Consider the following 22,042-nt stretch of genomic DNA (forward strand, 5'->3'; position numbering starts at 1 on the left):
GCACCCTCCTCTACGTGACAGCCCTTCAAGTACTTGAAGATGGTATTGTTTGGACAAACACTCTCTCCAAGTGCTCAGGTAGGACTACAAGCGTTCTTGGATATTAAACTAAACTTTGTAACAATGAAGACACTGTATTCTTTAACAATGTATTATTAAACATAATTGCCAACATTGTTTATATTTTAAAAAAACAAATCTTGAAAACAGGGCGGGTTACCGCACTTGTATTCCCAGTGATGTATTAAGAGTTTGAAAATGTTATAAAAAATACTGTTCACACTTTGTTTGGCCCCTTTAGCTGTGAAGACGTCTTCCAACCATTTATAAGCCGTGGTATCCAAAAACCCTTTTAAAGCGATGTTTTTTATAACATTTTCAAACTCCTAATACGTTGCTGGGAATACAAAGTGCGGTAACCCCCAGGTTCTATGTCTACAGTATAAGAGTTTTTTCCCCCTCATGCTCCTCCAAATTTCCCAAAGTTTTCATCGGAGAAATGGAAAAAGTCCTTAGTTCCACCCCGCACGCTATACCTTTTGAGTGCGAGAATTCTTGCCTTAAGCAGCATTTTACTCTACTAAAAGATAAAATATTTCATAGGAGTATTTCCCCACCCCCAGCACTCCCCAATTTTTCCAATAAAACTGAAAAAAGTCCCTGGGGAAAAAAGCCCCCCCTCCCCCGGGTATCTTCTGGGCCTTCATGCCTCTAAGTCCTTCTGGTCCAGAAGGTCAGACCAGAACCAACTGGTTGAAATTAAATCAAAAGAGTTTCCGTCTAGACATTAGGAAGAATTTTCTAACAGTCAGAGCGATTCCTCAGTGGAACAGGCTTCCTCAGGAAGTGGTAAGCTCTCCTTCCCTGACGGTTTCTAAGCAAAGGCTAGATGGCCATCTGTCAGCAATGCTGATTCTATGACCTTAGGCAGTTCATGGGAGGGAGGGCGTCTTGGCCATCTTCTGGGCATGGAGTAGGGGTCACTGGGTGTGTGTGGGGGAGGTAGTTGTGAAATTCCTGCATTGTGCAGGGGATTGGACTAGATGACCCTGGTGGTCCCTTCCAACTATGATTCTATGATTAGGGGTCTTCTGTGCATTATCAGTGATGAAAACAGCTGCTGCCGCCAGTGCAAACCGTGCGGTGTTTTTAACGGCTACTAACCTGTTCTCCACTTTAGCAGCGTAGAGCTTGTTCTTTTCTACAGCGACACGTCTCTCCTCTGCTCTGCTGTAGTAGAGCAGCATCTCTTCCATCAGCACTTCCAAACTGTGCATCTCCTGCCAAGGCTGGAAGACAAAGTAGCCCGGGTGGCAGGCCAGCGAGACAAAGATGTCCATCTGCTCCCCGGGTTTGGGCAGCGGCAATGGTGGTGGCATATCCGACGCCGCTTTCACCCCGCCGGGCTCCGCGGCGGGTGGAACTGAACCAGCAGGGCCCTTCTCGGCATTTACATTCCTCCACTGCGGAAAGTCCATTTTCCCCTTCCCAAGGGGGAAACCGCTAGAAGAGACACTCAGGAACACATCTTTCTGGTGCTTCCACAAGTCCGCGTTAGTGATCTGCCTATTTATGCTGCGGTCCGGGTCTGGGAAGTTCTTTGGTGTGAATAAATAGATGTGTGCAATTCTGTGGGACTTGTCCAGTTTAACAACCTTGAGCAAAAAGAAAGAGAGGAGTGAGAAGAAAAAGAACACACATTACAATGCTGCTACCACCGTGTCTGTATGAAGAAACTTAACTTACTGTTAACACTCAACAAGATGTTCACTGAATGGTAAATCAAGTACAGCAGAAAGACATAAAGCTGCTTGTGCCCGCATAAAACATCCCCAACCTCTCCTGCCGGCAGCTCCCTTTCTATCGCTTTGGCAAGACTGGCACAGTGTACAATATACAATTACCAATCAACGTTAGGTAAAGATTTGCTGCCGGCTCTGATGGGACCTAAAATTTGTTTTAATACCACTCTTGTGTATTGACTTACTTCTGAAGAGGTCAGGACTGAAAAGGGGAGAAGGGAAATCATGAAACTGTCCCTTATCCTATATGCCAAGAGAGAAGAAGAAGAAGAGTTGGTTTTTATATGCCGACTTTCTCTACCACTTAAGGAAGAATCAAACTGGCTTACAATCCCTTTCCCTTCCCCTCCTCACAACAGACATCCTGTGAGGTAGGTGGGGCTGAGAGAGCTTTAAGAAAGCTATGACTAGCCCCAGGTCACCCAGCTGGCTTCATGCGTAGGAATGGGGAAACAAATCCAGTTCAGTGTGCAAGCACTGGGGCATTCCTGTATAGCAGTGGGGAAACCAACCTGGTTCATTACCACCTCTACGCTAGTGTTGCAATGTTTTTAGCTACATACCCCCCCGCAATTTGTGTTCTTTTGCTAGAAAAAAATGTCCATTGTTGGGTGTTAGCCGTGTTCAAGAACGCCTGGCACCTAATGGGGGGAGGGAATTTTTATAACTGCTATTTTATTTATTAATGTTATATCTGACTCAATAATTTGATTTAATAATAATTTGGTCCGTTGTTTTATAAGTACAATATAGAAAACTTCTGATTTATTGTAAGATGGATATTAGAACTATTGTGATTTTACTGATACATAGTGTTACTGTGTATTGCATAGAAGATAACTATTTGCTAACTTTTGTCTATTGTTTGTTAAACTATTAACATGAGCCAATGAATGTTACAACTTCAAAATTTTAAGATCGGACTTTATCAATCCATTTTTGTTTTCTGTATTCTTATTTCCCTACCTTTTGTTTGTGTGTGTGTGTGTGTGTGTGTGTGAGGTGCCGTCAAGTCGCTTCCGACTCATGGCGACCCTATGAATCAAAGTCCTCCAAAACGTCCTATCTTTGACAGCCTTGCTCAGATCTTGCAAATTGAGGGCTCTGGCTTCCTTTATTGAGCCCATCCATCTCTTGTAGGGTCTTCCTCTTTTCCTGCTGCCCTCAACTTTTCCTATCATGATTGTCTTCTCCAGTGACTCTTGTCTTCTCATAATGTGACCAAAATACAACACTCAGTTTAGTCATTTTAGCTTCTAGGGTCAGTTCAGGCTTGATTTGATCTATAACCCACTGATTTGTTTTTTGGCGGTCCACGGTATCTGTAACACTCTCCTCCAACACCACATTTCAAAGGAATCTACTTTCTTCCTATCAGCTTTCTTCATTGCCCAGCTTTCACACCCATACATAGTAACAGGGAATACTACGGAATAAATTAACTTAATCTTGGTGGCCAGAGACACATCCTTACACTTCAGAATCTTTTCTAGCTCCTTCATGACTGCCCTTCCCAGTCTCTCTCTCTGTGTAGACAGGTAGACAGAAGGACAGACAGATTCAATAAAATAGAGGGGGAGGGGAAAGAACACCTGACACCTTTGAACATAAAGCAACATGCCTTTTTGTGTTACCTTAATGCTGCAGTCAGGACAGTTTAAGACAGTATCTCTCAGCCAAAGTACCGCATCTGGAGTCCACATCCCAATGTGAAGAGGGAGGTCAGCCAAGCAGCACTTTGTTGCCTGAAAATAATCCAGCTGTTAAACGTCTGCATAGCATGTTTCAAGAACCAAATAGTAAAAACGCCGTCCAGAAATACATGCAAGTATTATACCTGAGGTGGTATTGCAACGATTTCTCGCAGAAATGACGGGGGGACCTCTCTCAGCTCCGCCACTTTTACAGATGCTACTGTTCCAGTGTCCATAAACTGCACATCGAGAGCCCGACTGCTGTGAACGCTTGTAATCTGCCCAGAAGAAGTGAGAGGTAGACATATCGGAATGGCACAATATTGGAACAGCCAGGTCTATACATTTATCTGTTGTTCATTTATAACCCCCCTCCCGCCTTCCCCCCCGCACTGGAGACCCAGAGCACCTTACATTGTTCCCTTTTCCATTTGATCTTTGTAATAACCACCTTGTGAGGTAGGGTAGGTCGAGCGAGCATGACTGGCCCAAGGTCACCCAACAAGCTTCCCAGACGGAGTGAGGATTCAAATCTGGGTCTCCCAGATGCTGGTCCGACACCCAAACCACTACACCATGAAAATTAATTGTGAATTATAACAGCAGTGTAGAAATCACCCTTCTAGCCAGTGCAAAAACATTAGAAGGAGAATCCATTACTAAGGGGAATATTCAGAGACTTCAGAAATGTAAACATTTTAGCGTCTTGGACTAGTGGCTTCAACTAGGCATCACCTTGACCATGGGCAAACAACACAGAAGCAGCTTGGCAGATTGCTCTGTGGCCAATATTTATTTATTTAGTGATTTATAGCCCTCCCTCCCCAGGCAAAGCCGGCTCAGGGCGGGTAACATCATACAAAAACCTTAATACATCAATAATAAAATTAACCACAAAATCTAAAACAATAAATTCCCAATTTAAAACTTAAAAACAACAAAACTACTGATGGCGCCTAAACAGTACTTGTGTTGCCGGGTATTTGCAGCAGGTTACCCCTCAGTTGACATTAATATAACAGGAGAGGGCAGAATAGGGAGGTCAGCAAATGATATCCGCGGCTGTCGTCGGCCAAAGCTCCGTCTTGCAGGCCCTGCGGAACTCTTTAAGGTCCCGCAGGGCCCTGATGTCAGCAGACAGAGCATTTCACCAGGCCAGTGCCAGGGCTGAAAAGGCCCTGGCTCTCGTCGAGGACAGCCGCACGCTCTTACGGAAGTCTCTCTGGAATAAGGGGCTAAAAATCAACAGCTGAACTTAAGGACCATGCGTTGAAACCGTTACTGCTGCTGAAGGAACTGTACCAGGCATCTCTGTAACAGCAGCAGTTTCCAGATTAGATTTTTGGTTCTCCTTTTGTTTAATACCTTTAACACGTTTAGCCAGTTTTGGCTCAGTGACAAATTCATTCCTGTACTAAGAGGAATGTCCCATCTTACGGACATATCCAGATTCTGGGGTATCAGAAACTGGTCGAGAAAACCCTCGGGGGTCTTGGGTGTTTCATGCCCAATGAGTGGCAGGGGAGTAGACGCAGGCCACTGAATGACAGAAGTCAGATGCTGTCCTAGACCCAGAAAAGCAGCCCGCTTTAATACACGTGCCCAAGTTTAATCAAGAGAGGAGTTTAGAACCCTTCTGAAACCCACTGGCTAACCACCACCAATAACGTTCATAAGAACATAAGAAAAGCCTTGCTGGATCAGACCATGGTCCATCAAGTCCAGCAGTATGTTCACACAGTGGCCAACCAGGTGCCTCTAGGAAACCCACAAACAAGACGATCGCAACAGCATTATCCTGCCTGCGTTCCACAGCACCTAATATATTAGGCATGCTCCTCTGATCCTGGAGAGAATAGATAATGCATCATGACCAGCATCCATTTTTACTAGTAGCCACGGATAGCCCTCTCCTACATGAACATGTCCACTCCCCTCTTAAAACTTTCCAAGTTGGCAGCCATCACCACATCCTGGGAAAGGGAGTTCCACAATTTAACTATGCGATGTTATTCCCTACCTCCACACGTGCCCATTTTCCTTTAGAGTTAAACAAGCAGATCTTGCCACAGTAAGGTAACGACACCGAGCCTTCTGCCCCCTGCTGGAAGAAAAAGAATTATGACCAGACTGAATACACACAACCCCAACAGCCAAACGCACAAGAAGTGAACTGTGACTAGGCAGGTTGCTGGAAGCCAGAAAACCTTTCGCTTTAGTTGCAACCATTTCTCTTTGTAGTCATGCGGGGGGGGGGGGAAATCTATCAGATAAGAACAATGGCGACTTACCCTTGTGTTTCCCCTGTGAAGTAGTAAAAGATTTTTAAAACACGCTGTGTAAAACAGGAGACCACCCCCCCAATACCTAAGGACAATTCACTTAATGTACAAGGAATGAAAGGAAAACAGATCAGGTGTTTTAGCTGATGCTTGTGGATGAAGGTATATGTCATTTCCACATTTAGAAGCTTATCCATGCCATGAAATTACCACATCTAGAGGATAAGGTATATTTAACATTGATATTCACAAGAAAGTTTCCTAAGTTCTGTCCTTTGTTGCATTCAGAACAGGACGTTCAAAGAATAAAATGGACTGATTAACTGGCACACACGGGCACCTGCTTTCCCAATTACATAGTTTAGCAACTTGGTAAATACTTCCCCTTCTGAACTATACCACCTATAGCATCAACATACATTACATCAATCCAAATCTTGCAGGACATCAAGGCAACCTAAGCCACAGGGATTTAAGCCCTACTTCAATAACCCGCCCTAGACGGAAAGTCAAGAAAACAAGGTTGCATTTACTCGTAACTGATGTTCATTGAAGTTTTCTGGGCAGGCCCCCATTGAGCCTGCACATGTGCAGGCCTGTCACCGGAGGTTTTTCTACTGCTCTGCCACTAGGGGGTGCAGTTCATTTCTTAAACTGACCTTTTTGGGCCATTTGGTCCCAATCCCTGCACCGCAGCACGTACGGTGATGGATGGGGAAAATTTCGACAACAATAGAAGAGGAATGCTTTCCGGGGAAAAAATGATGTGAAGAACAAGAGTCAAACTGAGAGGACCAGGCGCAAACCTCCACTCTGCCATGCAGCAGGCTGGGTGACCCTTCTTGCAACGTAACCTACCTCGGAAGATCGTTGTGTAGCAACTCCACACTGAGCTCCTTGAAGAAAGGGTAGGATAAATATGTAATAATCTTTGACCCCCACTATGGTCACCACCTACCAGCAGTATGTAGCAGAACTAATCAGCAAGCCCAATGGAACTGGTTTGCTGTCAAACTTTATTGGTTTTAATTGTGTATGATTTATAGAAATGTTATGTATTGGTGTCGATTTGACTATTGTTAGCCACTCTGAGCCTGGCCTTGGCCGGGAAAGAATGGGTTATAAATCTAATATTTTTTTAAAAAGTAGCTACTGAGACTCTCCAATAGCAATGAAGAAGGAACCAAAGGGAAGGGGCGCGGCAGCGTCAGTATATGTGACCGTTTATGCGGGAACGGATGTATGGAGCCAATGCACTGCGCCCCCCTAGTGATAGAGCTGTAGAAAAACCTCCGGTAACGGGGCTGCACATGCGCAGTCCCAATGGGGGAACTGTTCAGAAGACAGAAAATGAACTGCCAAATAAGCCAGGAATGATCACTATCATTTTTTTTTCACAGCATGGATAGAAATAGGGAACTAGCTAGAAAAATGGTGCCCCTTCAATGCTTCTAGGGGGGTGGGGTCACCTTACAGAACAACCTCATACCCAAGAACGTAACTACTACAACTTATAGAAAATCAGGAGGCCAAGGGGTTAGATTAGATTTATTATTAATACGGCAAAGCCATTAAAATATTCATATCAATTACAAGATAGAATTAAAAGATACAGTATCTAAAACTATGGGATACATAATTCTTAAATAAATTAAACAAATTACTATTAGCTAAAAACCTCAGATTAATATAACATTTTCCGTTTTAGGCTAGCTTGCCGAGCCCCCGCTTTGTCTGACGGATCTTGTATACTGCAGCACAAAATTTAGCTACTTGTTTCATCGTCTGGGCTGACCCTTCCCATAGGAGGAGGCCAAGGGGTCGGACTGAACAATCTGTAGGCACAAGGGCAGCAGATCTTTCCTTTGTTCCCTCGCCCCACAGCGTTCCCCACGTAAGGAAAGCTGCTTCATGAGGCTGCTGGGCCTGTGTGACCAACAGCCAAGCAGGTGGGTGAGGGCTGTACCGAGGAAGAGGAAGAGTTGGTTTTTATAGCCTTCTTTTTGCTACCTTAAGGAGCTTTAAAGCAGCTTACAATCGCCTTCCCCTTCCTTTCCCCACAACAGACACCTTGTGAGGTAGGTGGGGCTGAGAGAGTTCTGGTGGGGCTGAGAGAGTTCTGAGAGAACTGTGACTGGCCCAAGGTCACCCAGCAGGCTTCATGTGGAGGAGTGGGGAATCGAACCTGGTTTGCCAGATTAGGGTCCGCCGCTCTTAACCACTACACCACGCTGGGGATGAAGTTACTCCCTCCTCCCTCACTGCACTGCACAGCTATTAATCTGTGCAGGCCCTGCAACCCCAAGATGTATTTTTCCCCGGGTGAGAGGGGGAGGTGAATAAGGGAAAAACCTGTGTCTGTCAGCAGAAGGCACTAACGGATCACAGGATCCAATCCAAGGCACATTACTTTACAGCATAATAAGGGGCCATGAGGGGTTGTGCGACACGTGACTTTACATGAAAATACAAACAATACAGACTTGCTGAAATGAAGACCGCTAGATGCATGCAAGGAGCCCCATGGTGCAGAGTGGTAAGCTGCAGTACTGCAGTCCAAACTCTGCTCACGACCTGAGTTCGATCCCGACAGAAGTTGGTTTCAGGTAGCTGGCTCAAGGTTGACTCAGCCTTCCATCCTTCCAAGGTTGGTAAAATGAGTACCCGGCTTGCTGGGTTTAAAGGTAAGATGACTGGGGAAGGCACTGGCAAACCACCCAGCAAACAAAGTCTGCCTAGTAAACGTCGGATGGGATGTCACCCCATGGGTCAGGAATGACCCGGTGCTTGCACAGGGGACCTTTACCTTTACCTTTTTTTTTTTAGAGGCATGCATTGCGAGTATATCAACTGGGCAGCTAAAGTGAGAAGCAGCAGAAGTGAATAAGGGACACATGCTTCAATAAAGACAACAGCCAGCAAGGAGAGGACAGACTGCGCTAGGATTCCTCATTAGTATTTCAGATTGCAGGCCTAAGAGCTTCTGATTCTGCAGCAGATTAATCTATGAGCACCCCATCGAACTGCTGAGTGCAGGGACTGACTTAATGTTAAAGACAACTTACCTTGTGGTGGAAATAGTTTTCCAGTTTCTGCAAACACTCTGAGAGCTTGGCCAGGCCCTTTGATGGCACTTGACAGTATAAAGTCCCGTCTGAACATACATTGGTAACTCTTACATTTGTATAGAGTGCATTCACCTATTAAGAAGAAGAAGAGTTGGTTTTTATATGCCAACTTTCTCTATCACTTAAGGAAGAATCAAACCACCTTTCAATCACCTTCCCCTCCCCACAACAGATACCCTGTGAGGTAGATGGGGCTGAGAGAGTTTGGAGAGAACTGTGACTAGCCCAAGGTCACCCAGCTGGCTTCATGTGGAGGAGTGGGGAAACCAATCCAGTTCACTAGATTAGCCTCCGCAGCTCATGTGGAGGAGAGGGGAATCAAACCTGGTTCTCTGGATCCGAGTCCGCCACTCCAAACCACCGCTCTTAACCACTACACCACACTGGCACAGAAGTCTTGATGAACCCCTCTGCAATTTATTTATTTATTTAACTTATAACCCACCCACCCCGCCCAAGACCAGGCTCAGGGCGGGTAACATCATCCAAGCGCATCAAAACATCAACAATAAAAGTAATAATTCTAAAATTAAACAGTAAAACCCAATTAAAAACCTTAAAACTCCAGATGACACATAATATAGCCCATGGTGCCCGGGACAAGCAGCAGGTTGCCCCCCACCCCCATAACAGGAGTAACATAGAAACAAGGGGGGGGGAATAGGGAGGCCAGCAGATGATACCCGCGGCTGCCCTCAGTTCCCCCTTACTGGACGCCTTCTGAGATCATATAGATGAAGACATTACCTGGAGATGAAGCTCAAGAGATTTGTCGCAAAGTGCCTTCAGGCAAGCAGCGTTGATGTTGATATCGTCCTCTCCTGAAGTGTCATAAAGGACAACGAGAGGAATGTCACTCTTCTCCAGTATCTCGACTGCAAATATTTTGCCACAGGTTTGAGAATCCACCATTTTCACCAAGACATGGTCATCGCAGAAGGACTCCAACCCTAAAAAGAAGAGCAGGCGAGAAAAGAAGCACAGATGTTATGGACATGGGGAAAAGAAGAGGGGGGTCTTGTATAGAAATACTGGCTTGGATTGTCATAACTTTGATGCCGGGATCAGAATGACGAGACACACTCAGCCTAACCTACCTCACAGGGTTGTTGGGAGGGCAAAAATGAGAGGAGAATGATGTAAACGGCTTTGGGTTCCCACTTGGGAGAAAGGCAGGGTATAAACAAAGCAAATAAGTGAACCATGTATGTAATTTAAAACAGTCCTTTTCCTGACTTTCAACCCAATTAGGGCCCTCAAAGTGGCAAACGGTTGATTAAAACCAACTTTAAAAATACAGGTAAATAACAAAACACGAAAGAAGAAAAAGGAAGAAAGGTCAATAAGAGAGTGCCAGATTAAAACAAACAAGCAAAAGGTCTTCACCTACTGGTAGAATATAACAATAGAGGAGGACAGACGAGTCTCCCTGGGGAGGTAATTCCAGAGTTTTGGTGCCACAACAGGGTGCACCAGATGCAAGTCCCCCAAGGATGATCAGGTATGTTCATATGGAATTAGGAGGTCCTTACGGTATGGTGGTCCCAAGCTGTACAGCAGGGTTTTAAGGGCTAATACCAGCACTGGAGGGGCAGACGCCATTTATTTGCCAAGTCCTGCCTCTCACCTGCACCCCCACATTCCTTTCATCTACGCAATGCGCATTGAATCCTCTGGAAGGAACAGGGCAATCTCGGTCTTCTGTACAACTGCACACTCTTGGCGCTAACACAGAGCTGAGTATGCTGCAATTCTGCGGGAGCCCATAGAAAGACCGTGTGCAGGACAGATCAGGAAAAAAAAGTCTTAAGGCCCTGAGGGCAGATTCAAATTCAAGTCAGATACTGAACATGCCCCCCGTGTCATTCTGGCTTACAAGATGCTGTTACGTGTTTAAGGGCAGCTCCAAGTTAAGGACAGGCAACCAGAGTTGGGGTGGAGAAGAGGCAGGCAGAGTTTGATGCCGTTACATTATGTAGCATGTTGCTTTTAAGGTTTCACTGGAAGGTACAAGTTGTGAGAAAATCTACTCACAGGGAAACCAATCATTACTTTACAGTGCATTCTACAATTTTTTAAGAAGAAAAACAGTGCTTTCTACAATTTTTAAAGAAGAATTGGGTCTTATATGCCGACTTTCTCTACCCCTTAAGGAAGAATCAAGCCTACTTACAATCACCTTCCCCTCCCCCTCCTCGCAACAGACACCCTGTGAGGTGGGTGGGGCTGCAAGAGTTCAGACAGAACTGTGACTAGCCCCAGGTCACCCAGCTGGCTTTGTGTGTAGGATTGGGGAAACCAATCAAGTTCATCAGATTAGCCTCCGCCGCTCATGTGGAGGAGTGGGGAATCAAACCCGGTTCTCCAGATCAGTCCACCGCTCCAAACCACCGCTCTTAACCACTACGCCACGCTGTTCTTTTACTTGGTAAGCAAGTGCCTAAGGCCTAACTATATTAACCAACCCCCAGATCCTGACAGTATGCAGTATTGGTTTCCCAACAGACCTATTTTGCTGCTTTAACAAAAAATGCATGATTTCTAACTTTATTAGCATATACAATTGTATTGATTTGTGTATTTTTGAATACTTCAACTTTCTATAAGCAAAACTACAAATACATCCAATACAAAAGTGAGTTAGAGCTGCAAACTACTGTATGCCATGCTATCTATGCACATTCCATTTTTTCCACATTACATTTGTGTGTGTGTGTGTGTGTTCGGTGCTATCGTAAATTTCTCAATTTTTCCATTTCAAAAAACTCCTACAAGTCCTTGGGAGAAAACACTGGGTCCCCCCCCCCATTTTTATTTCCAGACCTTCACATCTCTAACACCACCTCCAATGTGGGATCATTAACAAAATCATTTCGCTTTTTTAAATCTTACCTGCCAGTTTACATTTTGAAGCCTGGAATGGCAGCGAATAGAACTGCTTAGCTAGTTTGTACACTTTGGTATTTTCAATGCTTTCGTTGAAGCCATAGTCAACGTAGCACACCTAGTAATGCAAGAGAAACAAGATCAGAGAAACACTAAGGTTAGATCCAGATGCAGTTTTCCATCAGTGGAACGGTACTTTCCTGTCTCCTCCCTCTCCCACTCCAGCCCACTGATCTCGTTGAAACACTGCTCCTGAGGTAATAAGGGATCCTGAGAAACTAGGGCAACGGCGACGCTGTAACGGTCGGGGAGGGAATCAATGGATCCAACCCTTTAACCATATCTACCGACAGATATAATTTTTCACTTTGCAACCATCAGCTGAAATAACTTTCAAAACGAAAGGCTGCTTTTTTCAATTTTTCTTAAGTTTTTTCCCTCTTTAACCAGCCTCCCAGAGCAATGAAGCAGAATTGCAGTGGGCTTCATTTCCATCCATACTACTTTAGCGTATACCTGGAGGTCGCACAAGCTGTCTATATGTACATATATCCCTGGCTTAACCCATCTGTGTCTGCTTCTGTGCCGAGACTTGGAATGGCCATACTCTTCCTGTGGGAAGACCCTGAGAATTGTGAAGAATGGAACCCCCACCCCACACACCCCTATTATAAGATGGTCAAATTTCCATTTCACTTTTACATTCTGGTCATTCCCAACCAAGATCCCCAAAACATTTGGAGGAACTGTGTGGGAAGGAAAATATAGAGTCTGCTATTAAGAGGACGTGCCGATCCCAGAGAGCAATCCTAATAAGGAAGGGCTGTGGCTCAGTGGTAGAGCATCTGCTTGGCATGCAGAAGGTCCCAGGTTCAATCCCCGGCATCTCCAGTTAAAGGGACCAGGCAAGTAGGTGATGAGAAAGACCTCTGCCTGAGACTCTGGAGAGCCGCTGCCAGTCTGAGCAGACAATACTGACTTTGATGGACCAAGGAGGGTCTGCTTCAGTATAAGGCAGCTTCATGTATTCAGGCTCTACCAAGAATTAAGTCACATGTTACTCAGTGGGGCTTAGTCCCAGGAAAGGGCCCTTAGGCTTGCAACACGTCTCCTTTCTTCTCATGCTTTTTATGGATAGGCCAGATCAATGGAGAATGGTACATTCTGCTTACTACTTTACCATGTTTTCTCACAAGTCCCCTCCTCTATAGTCAGCCTTAATGATTTACACAAAGACAGCTTTTCCAAGACCTACCTAAAACCACTCATACAAGATAATTAATTACTATCACAATTAACCATTAATAATGGTAACAGTAGGCAAAATACAAATGCAGCGGGTAACTAAAACACAACTACACAAAAACCCGAGGACGTAACCCTAAAAACACACAGGTCTTTTGCCTGAAACATAAATGCTAGACAGAAGACATCAAGTGGACTTGAAGAAGAAGAGTTGGTTTTTATATGCCGACTTTTTCTACCACTTAAGGGAGAATCAAACCGGCTTACAATCACCTTTCCTTCCCCTCCCCACAACAGACACCCTGTGAGGTAGGTGGAGCTGAGAGAGTGTGACTAGCCCAAGGTCACCCAGGTGACTTCATGTGGAGGAGTGGGGAAACCAATCCAGTTCACCTGATTAGCGCCCGCCACTCACGTGGAGGAGTGGGGAATCAAACCCGGTTCTCCAGATCAGAGTCCACCGCTCCAAACCACCGCTCTTAACCAACACACCACGCTGGTGTAGATGAAGAGTTGCAGAGTTGTGGAGCCATAACAAAGGAGGCCCTGCCTCTAGTCATTACATGTCTCAACTCAAACTGGAGAGACCCCAAGAAGGGCCCCTAAAGATGACTCGGTGAGCAGGTTCCTAACAGAGGAAGTCCTACAGATCGCCTGGACCAAAGCCATTATGGCTGTAGCTGGAAGCAGAAGAGAGACATACAGACACAAAGCTGGATATGAAAGCTCTCTGTACACTGCTTTCCTATTAATCCCCTATCTGTAAGATGGCAATTGTAACCACCGAAAGACCACTGCATCGAGTTACAGTTATGAGAGTCCTAAAGGAGGTTAGGACTCTGATAATTATGGCAGTGGTCTTTTGGTGGTTACAACTGCCATCTTACAGATAGGGGTTTAATAGGAAAGTGGCGTACAAAGTTTTCATAGCCAGCTATAGTTATGAGAGTCCTAAAGGAGGTTAAGAGAGCCCCATGGTGATGTATCTGTAATAGATAAGGCATATCTCTTTTTGGACACACTTTCTGGAAACGGGCCACAGAGGTCCATATGCAAAAGTTCCAGAGCTCTAGTTGTGACTCTATTACTTGCTTTTGCCACTGGATTCCTCCTGCTTTTGACAGATTTACAGACTGTGCAGTCCAGAAAATTATCACACTTATTTACTTTCACATCATCTTTCCCTAAGATATTCAGGGTTTTTTGAATGATGGAATAATTAGCGTGTCCCATGCACCTATGCAGGAGATGGACACACCCACTGTGAGGATTAACGTTTGATGTCTCTACTGCATTGGTGGCTTCTCCTCCCCCACTATGCACAACATAAACACCTTGTTTTAAGTGCCCCTTTACTAGTACAGCCCCATCCTTGCTTATCTGGCAGGTTTTATTCTGAAATCCCACAGAAAAACCAGCTTTTGCAAGAGCTGATACACTTGGTAAATTTCTCTCAAGTAAAACCTCATTAAAACGTATGATTTAACACTGGGAAATATAGGTCCCCCTCACATTCCACTTCTAAACGTTTCCCATCTGCCAGACTCACGTGAGTCCTGGTAGAATTTGTTTTACTGACCAGCATAGAAGCATTATTTATAAACACTTTACTAGCCCCACTGTCCAAGAGCCACAGGTCTTCTGTTTCTCCAGCCTCTGCCAGCACAACTGCAGTCTGTGTGGCGCTGAACTGCTTCTTCTTCTGTTGCTTTCTTTTGGTCAGTTCAGGACAGTCTCTCCTGAGGTGCTGCATGGAGCCACAGGAAAAACATTTCCTTACGAACAGCACGCATTCCTCTTCTTCTTGCTTGAAGCGTTGACTCCCCCGACCAGCCTTAATTACTTGCTTCCCCGACATCTGCGCTGAGTAGTTTATCCCACTTCCGGGTTGTACTCCCTCGTGGGCTGATGTCATCGGCGTAGGCTGTGTGGATGGTCTCTGCCAGGGCTGCTCATCATACTGGTGGGCTGCAGTCTTCCGCGTCGATTGATGAGCCGCTCTAACTTCCAATTGCCAATTCTCCAGGTGGGCTGAGGTAATCTGTCGGTGCTCCTGCCGCCTTGCTTCATCCTCCAGTATCCATCCCGTTACATACTCTGGAGTAAGCTGCGCTTCATCCATGCATTCCAGCGATGTAATAAGCACATGGAAGCTTTCATCCAAAGACCCAAGCATAACATACATTCGGTCTTCATCAGAGTATGTTTCCCCTCTCAGCTCCAGCTGTCTAAACAATTCTGCAAGAGCTTTGAGATGCTGAGCTGCTGGCGTGTGGGAGGCTTTATGGCACTTATACAGCCTTCTTGTTAAGGAGAGAATTGTCCTGGCTGACGTGCGAAAATGAATTGCTCTGAGGGCACCCCAAGCTGCTTTTGCCATGTTTTTTCCAGTCTTGAAATTGAACAAAGCATTGTATGGTTTGCATCGGTCAGCCAGAGAATGGCATAACTGCCTGAATGAAGCTATGCTGCAGTTAGGATTCAAACAGGGTGTTGCAGATTCATGTTTATATTCTAGATGCAAGGGTCAGAACCTATGTTTTCTTCTTGTGTATGTAGATGATATTTGTTTGATGACAAATAATAGAGGTGACCAAGAACAGGTTCAGAAGGAGCTTTCTGAGAAGTTCAAACTGAAGTGTTTGGGTCAAACACAAAATTATTTGGGTGTTGAAATACATAGAGACAATGATGTATTTTCTTTGTCTCAACCAAACAAGATAAAGCAACTGTTAGAGAAGTTTAACATGATTGACGCTAATGCTGTGGAAACACCTATGGTGACAGGTTATTCCAGAGATGAGTCAGAGGGACAGGAAGAGTGCAACAAGACTTTGTATCAATCCCTAGTGGGAAGTTTGTTGTACCTCACCTGCTGGTCAAGACCAGACATATATTAGGCTGTACACTGCCTAAGTAAACAAAATATGTCCCCTAAACAAAAAGACTGGAAGGCAGCAAAGCGGGTACTCAGATATCTAAATGCACCATGGATAGGAGGTTGTGCCTAAAAGCAAACGATGAGAGCTTGACAGTGTATGCAGACGTATCTTGGGCAGACCAGAAGGATGCCAAATCCACTTCCGGGTATGCGATATACTTAGGAAAAGCTCCAATTCATTGGAAGTCACTGAAACAGTCATTTGTGGCCACAAGCTCTTGTGAATCAGTTTAGCGCTATAAGCGAGAGTGTTAACCAGGTTGAATGGTTTGTGTATCTCTTCAAAGAATTGTATGTGACTGTAAACTTGCCTGTAAAAGTGTATACAGATAATGATGCAGCAAGGCAGCTTGCAAATGAGCAGTGCTTTAAGGGACGGAGCAAGCATATTCAGATTAGGTATGCAAATGTGTCTAATGCCATAAATAAGAATCTGGTACACATAATGAGGTGTGCAAGTATTGATAATGTAGCTGATCTGTTTACAAACATTGTGGACTGTAATAGATTTGTGCAACAAACAAAACTAATATGAAATCCTTGAGAAGGAGTGTCAAAATAAACAAGGCTGTCATATTAGTGGTCAGTGGTCAGACTGACAGCAGCCAAGATGAGAAGCATCTGGCTGATGCAAGAGGTTTGGAAAGTCCCTGGGAGCTAGCATGAACTAGCACAAACCAGTTGGGGCCAGAAACTGATGCAATGTCTTGCAACAGGTGGAATGACCTGGCATGTGATCACATTGGTCCCTAGTGGTAACAATATGTATAAATGTTCCCAGCTCTGTAACATCAGGGTGGGATGCTATCGTGGAGTGTGTGTGTGTATCTATGCACTGTAAATCAATCAATCACTGCTTTTCTAGTAGCGAGTATCTCTGGTGGTTTGTTCTGGATCGTCTGCCCAATCCACAGGCTCCCGCAATAGTACTGGTGTCAAAAAGCTCTGCTCACAACCTGAGTTTGATCCTGATGGAAGTCGGTTTCAGGTAGCCGGCTCAAGGTTGACTCAGCCTTCCATCCTTCCGAGGTTGGTAAAATGAATACCCACCTTGGTGGGGGTCAACTGTAGACAACTGGAGAAGGCCATGGCAAACCACCCCGTAAACAGAGACTGCCTGGTAAACGTCGGGATGTGACATCACCCTAGGGGTCAGTAATGACCCGGTGCTTGCACAGGGGACTACCTTTACCTTTAAAGGAGGTTAAGATCTATGAAGCGTCAACGGACTATCTACTAGAGATCAAGAGCTGCAGTTCTTAGTTTGTCATGGCAGAAGTTAAGTATCCCGCTGCAAAACCAGACGGGCTGGCACCTGGTTTTTACAGGGCTGTCTTTAATACAGAGATAGGTTACACTTGCCTTTATTCTGTTGCCTTCCACCGCAACGATCTTTGCCCGCAGCCAGGCGTCCTCCTCTGCGGGCACGGCAACGAGCTGTCCAACTTTAACTGACTGTACGGGAAAAACGGAGGGATTCTGCTGGCAATAGTAATCCTTCATCTCGTCTTCCATTGATTCCTGGGCAGCGGAATAGTCTTTGCCTACGTACCTATGAAATTCCAGGTTGCGATAAAAATCAGTGTTAATTCAAGACGGGAACAGGGTGGGGGGGGGGAACAAGTTAACAAACCAGCGGTTAAACTATCTTTTCTGAAAGAGGCGACAGAAATGGATGAGGAAAGCCAAAGAATTGTTCTCGTTACTGCCTGAAAACCGAACAGGGCATGGGTTGGGGTCTAGCAGAAGATTCCTGCACGTGCTGGAGTCCTTGTGCAAATCTAAGGGCGCTTTCAAACATGCCGAACAATCAACTTGCAATCCACTTTCAATTCACTTTGCGGCTGGATTCTACTGTGTGAAATTGAAAAATCCATTTGCAAACAATTGTTAAAGTGCATTGAAAGTGGATTATTCAGCATGTATGAAAGTGCCCCAAGGAAACAAAGATCACAATGGCAGCTTGTACAACATTTAAACGTATTTATCGCAAGAGCATTTCCACTCGCACAGCACACTGAGCAAGTAATTATTGAGATCAACGGGCGCTGCAGTATATCTGGAGCTACTACCTGCGCAAGGGAAACTGTGCCAAGTGTTTACACGTTTCTGTTCACACACTGCTGGACCCAATCCAAAGCTAATTAATTTGGGCTGCATTGTATGTAAGTTTTCAACAGAGTTACTGGTTGGCTGTTCCTCTTTCTGTATGCATTCACACAGACTATGCACTTTCCTCTATGTATTCACATAGACACGGCACATAAGTGTATGTATACATACACACACAAAGGTTGAGTATCCCTTCTGGATATCCACATGAACACATGAAGCTGCCTTGTACTGAATCAGACCCTCGGTCCATTGAAGTCAGTATTGTCCACTCAAACCAGCAGCGGCTCTCCAGGGTCTCAGGCACGGGTCTTTCACATCACCTACTTGCCTAGTCCCTTTAACTGGAGATGCCGGGGATTGAACCTGGGACCTTCTGCATGCCAAGCAGATGCTCTACCCCTGAGCCGCAGCCCCTCCAATATCCAGAATGACCCAAAACCCAGACTTTTTGAGCGATACACACAGACCCTCAGCAGCACGCCAATTTGCTTTCTGATGGTTCAATGTACAAAAAATTATTTTAAAATATTGTTTAAAATTACATTCAGGCTATGTGTATAAAGTGTATATAAAACATAAATGAATTTTGTGTTTAGACTTGGGTCCCACCCCCAAGATATCTCATTATGCGTATGCAAATATTCCAAACTACAGAAAGATCCAAAATACGGATCGCTTCTGGTTCCAAGCAGTCCGGGTAAGGGATACTCAACCTGTACATATATAAAAGAACTCTATACTAGAGTTCAAAAGAGCTCTTTTTAAACAGAAATCCACAAAACAGGGTAAATTCAACTCCATGGCTCAAATAGGAAGAGCTGCCATACTAGGGCATGAGCCGTGTCTCCCTGTCTGCAGTGTCTCCGTGTCTGCAGCCACGGACTCACAGCTAGGGTTGCCAACCTCCAGGTGGTGGCTGGAGATCTCCCACTATTACAACTGATCTCCATGCAACAGAGATCAGTTCCCCTGGAGAAAATGGCTGCTTGCATGGAAAATGGCTCTGTTGCATGGAAGGTGGAATCTATGGCATTATACCCCACTGAAATCCTTCTCCTCCCCAAACTCTCCCTCCTCAGGCTCCACACCCAAAATCTCCAGGTACTTCCCAACCTGGAGGTGGCAACCCTACTCATAGCATGGTCTTCAGCAAGTCACTCTCATTTCCAACTCCATCAGCTGCCACAGTCTGTGACATGAGGATAATCCCCCGCTCCATTTGTCTGGCTGGTGCTGTATTAATAAACATTTACATTTACCCCCACCCCACCCCGCTCTACTTTATAAGCTTGTCATGAAGACTGACAATATTGTGAAACATTTTACTGAAGCCCCTAAAGAGCTACGTAAGCACTAATTATTATATTTGAACACACCAGCAGTCTCTTGACCGACTCTGATCTCTAAAAGAAGCAATTCAAAGGCATTTAACTCAAGTTTAAATCCACCTCTTCCTGCATAGTTGAGCTAGATACCGCAAGCAGCCAAATCCCAAGATAGTAAGAACATAAGAAAGGCCATGCTGGATCAGACCAAGGTCCATCAAGTCCAGCAGTCTGTTCACACAGTGGCCAACCAGGGGCCTCTAGGAAGCCCACAAACAAGATGACTGCAGCAGCATTGTCCTGCCTGTGTTCCAATGCACCTAATATAACAGGCATGCTCATCTGATCATGGAGAGAATAGGTATGCATCATGACTAGTAGCCATTTTGACTAGTAGCCATGGATAGCCCTCTCCTCCAAGAACATGTCCACTTCCCTCTTAAAGCCTTCCAAGTTGGCAGCCATCACCACATCCTGGGGCAGGGAGTTCCACAATTTACCTAAGTGCAGCAGAGTTTTGGACGGAGATCTCTCTACTCTGGCAGAGGCATACCAGCTTTGTGGATATTTTTTTAAATGACAACATTAGAACCCCTGTGATCCAACATGTTCTATGTGCACCAAGCAGGACTGGATTCTACAGAGCCCTTAGCAATTAAGGCATCCATGTTATGTGGCTATGCACATGCACACTTGCGCAAGGACAGAAGTGCTAGTCTGGCTAGATCGACTAAGGCCTGTTGACCTCAGGATTCTCGGTAACAAGCCCAACTTCTGCAAAAAGCCTTATGAATGCTTGGTTCAGGCTTTAGGTCTACAACAGAAAAGTTTAAGATGGAAAAATAACTGTGCTGTTGCTTGAGATTCAGCAAGCTGTGACCTTTTGCAACTGAGATAAGAGTCCAGGTGCTGGGAGGAGGCAGGTTCTATCCTCACTCCCCTTTAGTCTCCAAGGCCGAGAACAGTAGAGTCACATTCCATCCAACTAGTGGAGATGAAATCATGAGCCTCTACACCTGTGAGAACTGGGAGGGCTTAGCTGCAGAGAAGCCCCCACCACTCCGTCTCACTCCGTCTCACCGCCGGGTCACATGGCTAGTAACAGGGTTACGTAGTTAACTGATATCGCCAAGCCACGGATCTGATTGGTCAAATGAGCTTAGATATACATTTGGCCATACAGTTTAGCATTTTCAGATTAGTTTTGTTCTTGGCTCCTTGGTCCATCCCTGGACCTTTCAATTTCGTACCTGCTTTGTGGGTCAGACTGGTTGTCCATGCTGACTCTTGGAAAAACTGCACATTGAAAGATGGAGAATTTCAGCTGGAAGGGTAACATCTGGTAATCTGAACTAATGTTATTACTGTGTAGTTAGCCCTTTTGAACACATGAAGCTGCCTTATACTGAATCAGACAATTGGTCCATCAAAGTCAGTATTGTCTTCTCAGACCGGCAGTGGCTCTCCAGGGTCTCAGGCAGAGGTCTTTCACATAACCTGCTTGCCTAGTCCCTTTAACTGGAGATGCTGGGGATTGAACCTGGGACCTTCTGCTTGCCAAGCAGATGCTCTACCACGGAGCCACGGCCCCTCCACAAGCATGGCTCCAGGCAGATCAGCTGCCCTAAGGAGGGGTCCGTCTGGGGAGAAGGGTAAGCTCCCAGAGAGCCCACCCCCACTGGCCTATGTATATTCAAGGCAGGAAGGAGTGAGGGGCCGTAGGCACCCACCAATGGCCCCTGGCAACTTTCCACTCAGGCAGGCGGAGTCAAGCCCATCCCTAGAGGAAAAGCAAGACTTCCCTTTGTTATTTTAGCCTGTCGGGAGTGCTTTGATTGTGGGATCCTGCATGGCAGGGGGAGGGTTGGGGTCACTGGGGGTGCGGGGGGAGGCAGTCATTAATTTCCTGCATTGTGCAGGGGGTTGGACTAGATGACCCTGGTGGTCCCTTCCAACTCTATGATTCCTCGCTGCTCACTGTTCTTTTTAGAAATATTCTCGCACAATTTTAATAAATCACTTCTTGTGGTGTTTTGACTTCAGGTGGTATAATTCCAGTACCTAGGCCTACGTAGCTACACCTACCAGGTTAACTGTTTCATGAAACTCATGCTGCAAGTAGCCTACCTTGCAGGGGTAACTTTTTGGATTTTAATCCCAGGAAGTTTGGAAGCTTGCCCCTTGGCTTCTGGTTGTTTGGGTAGTGCAAAGGGGCTGGTGGCAGCTACTAAGACTTGAGGTATGAGGACTCAAGTCAAGTCAAATCAAGTTTATTGAGACGGTCTATTTGACCAGCCAGAAGTTAGTACATCAAATTATCTAACTTGATAAGACTGTAAAACTGATACAAGTTACAAAGATTAATAAAATATAAAATATTAGTGCAAAACACAAAAGTAGGCTTACCATCTTAAAATTACTAAAAGTATAAAAGATTTTAACAGTTTTTTTCCCATCCTATTTTTGCATATTTTAATTGCGATAGCGCAAAATTGGGCAGTGGGGAGCGAAAGATGAGGAATCTCTCCCATCAGAAGCTGCTTAGACGGGAACTCAACCGACTTGTCTGGGAATCCGCTGATCAGGGGAGCAATAAGTCTAATACAAGCCCCATGATAAAATGG

General features: G+C 45.2%; 1 protein-coding gene across 1 annotated transcript in view; it reads right to left on the minus strand.

The window, feature by feature from the left end:
- Nucleotides 1-22,042, minus strand: part of TDRD7 (tudor domain containing 7) — a 46,533-nt gene that overhangs the window by 5,310 nt on the left and 19,181 nt on the right. Inside the window, exons 7-15 of the mRNA XM_056849182.1 lie at nt 17,341-17,530; nt 11,799-11,910; nt 9,654-9,856; nt 8,840-8,978; nt 6,306-6,317; nt 5,517-5,587; nt 3,640-3,774; nt 3,437-3,547; nt 1,165-1,655 (exon numbers count right to left, since the gene is read on the minus strand). Of these exons, the coding sequence (XP_056705160.1) occupies nt 1,165-1,655; nt 3,437-3,547; nt 3,640-3,774; nt 5,517-5,587; nt 6,306-6,317; nt 8,840-8,978; nt 9,654-9,856; nt 11,799-11,910; nt 17,341-17,530 (1,464 nt within the window). The remainder of the gene's footprint in view (nt 1-1,164; nt 1,656-3,436; nt 3,548-3,639; nt 3,775-5,516; nt 5,588-6,305; nt 6,318-8,839; nt 8,979-9,653; nt 9,857-11,798; nt 11,911-17,340; nt 17,531-22,042) is intronic.

Source organism: Euleptes europaea, chromosome 4, assembly GCF_029931775.1.
Source record: "Euleptes europaea isolate rEulEur1 chromosome 4, rEulEur1.hap1, whole genome shotgun sequence".
In the NCBI taxonomy this organism is placed as follows: domain Eukaryota; kingdom Metazoa; phylum Chordata; class Lepidosauria; order Squamata; family Sphaerodactylidae; genus Euleptes; species Euleptes europaea.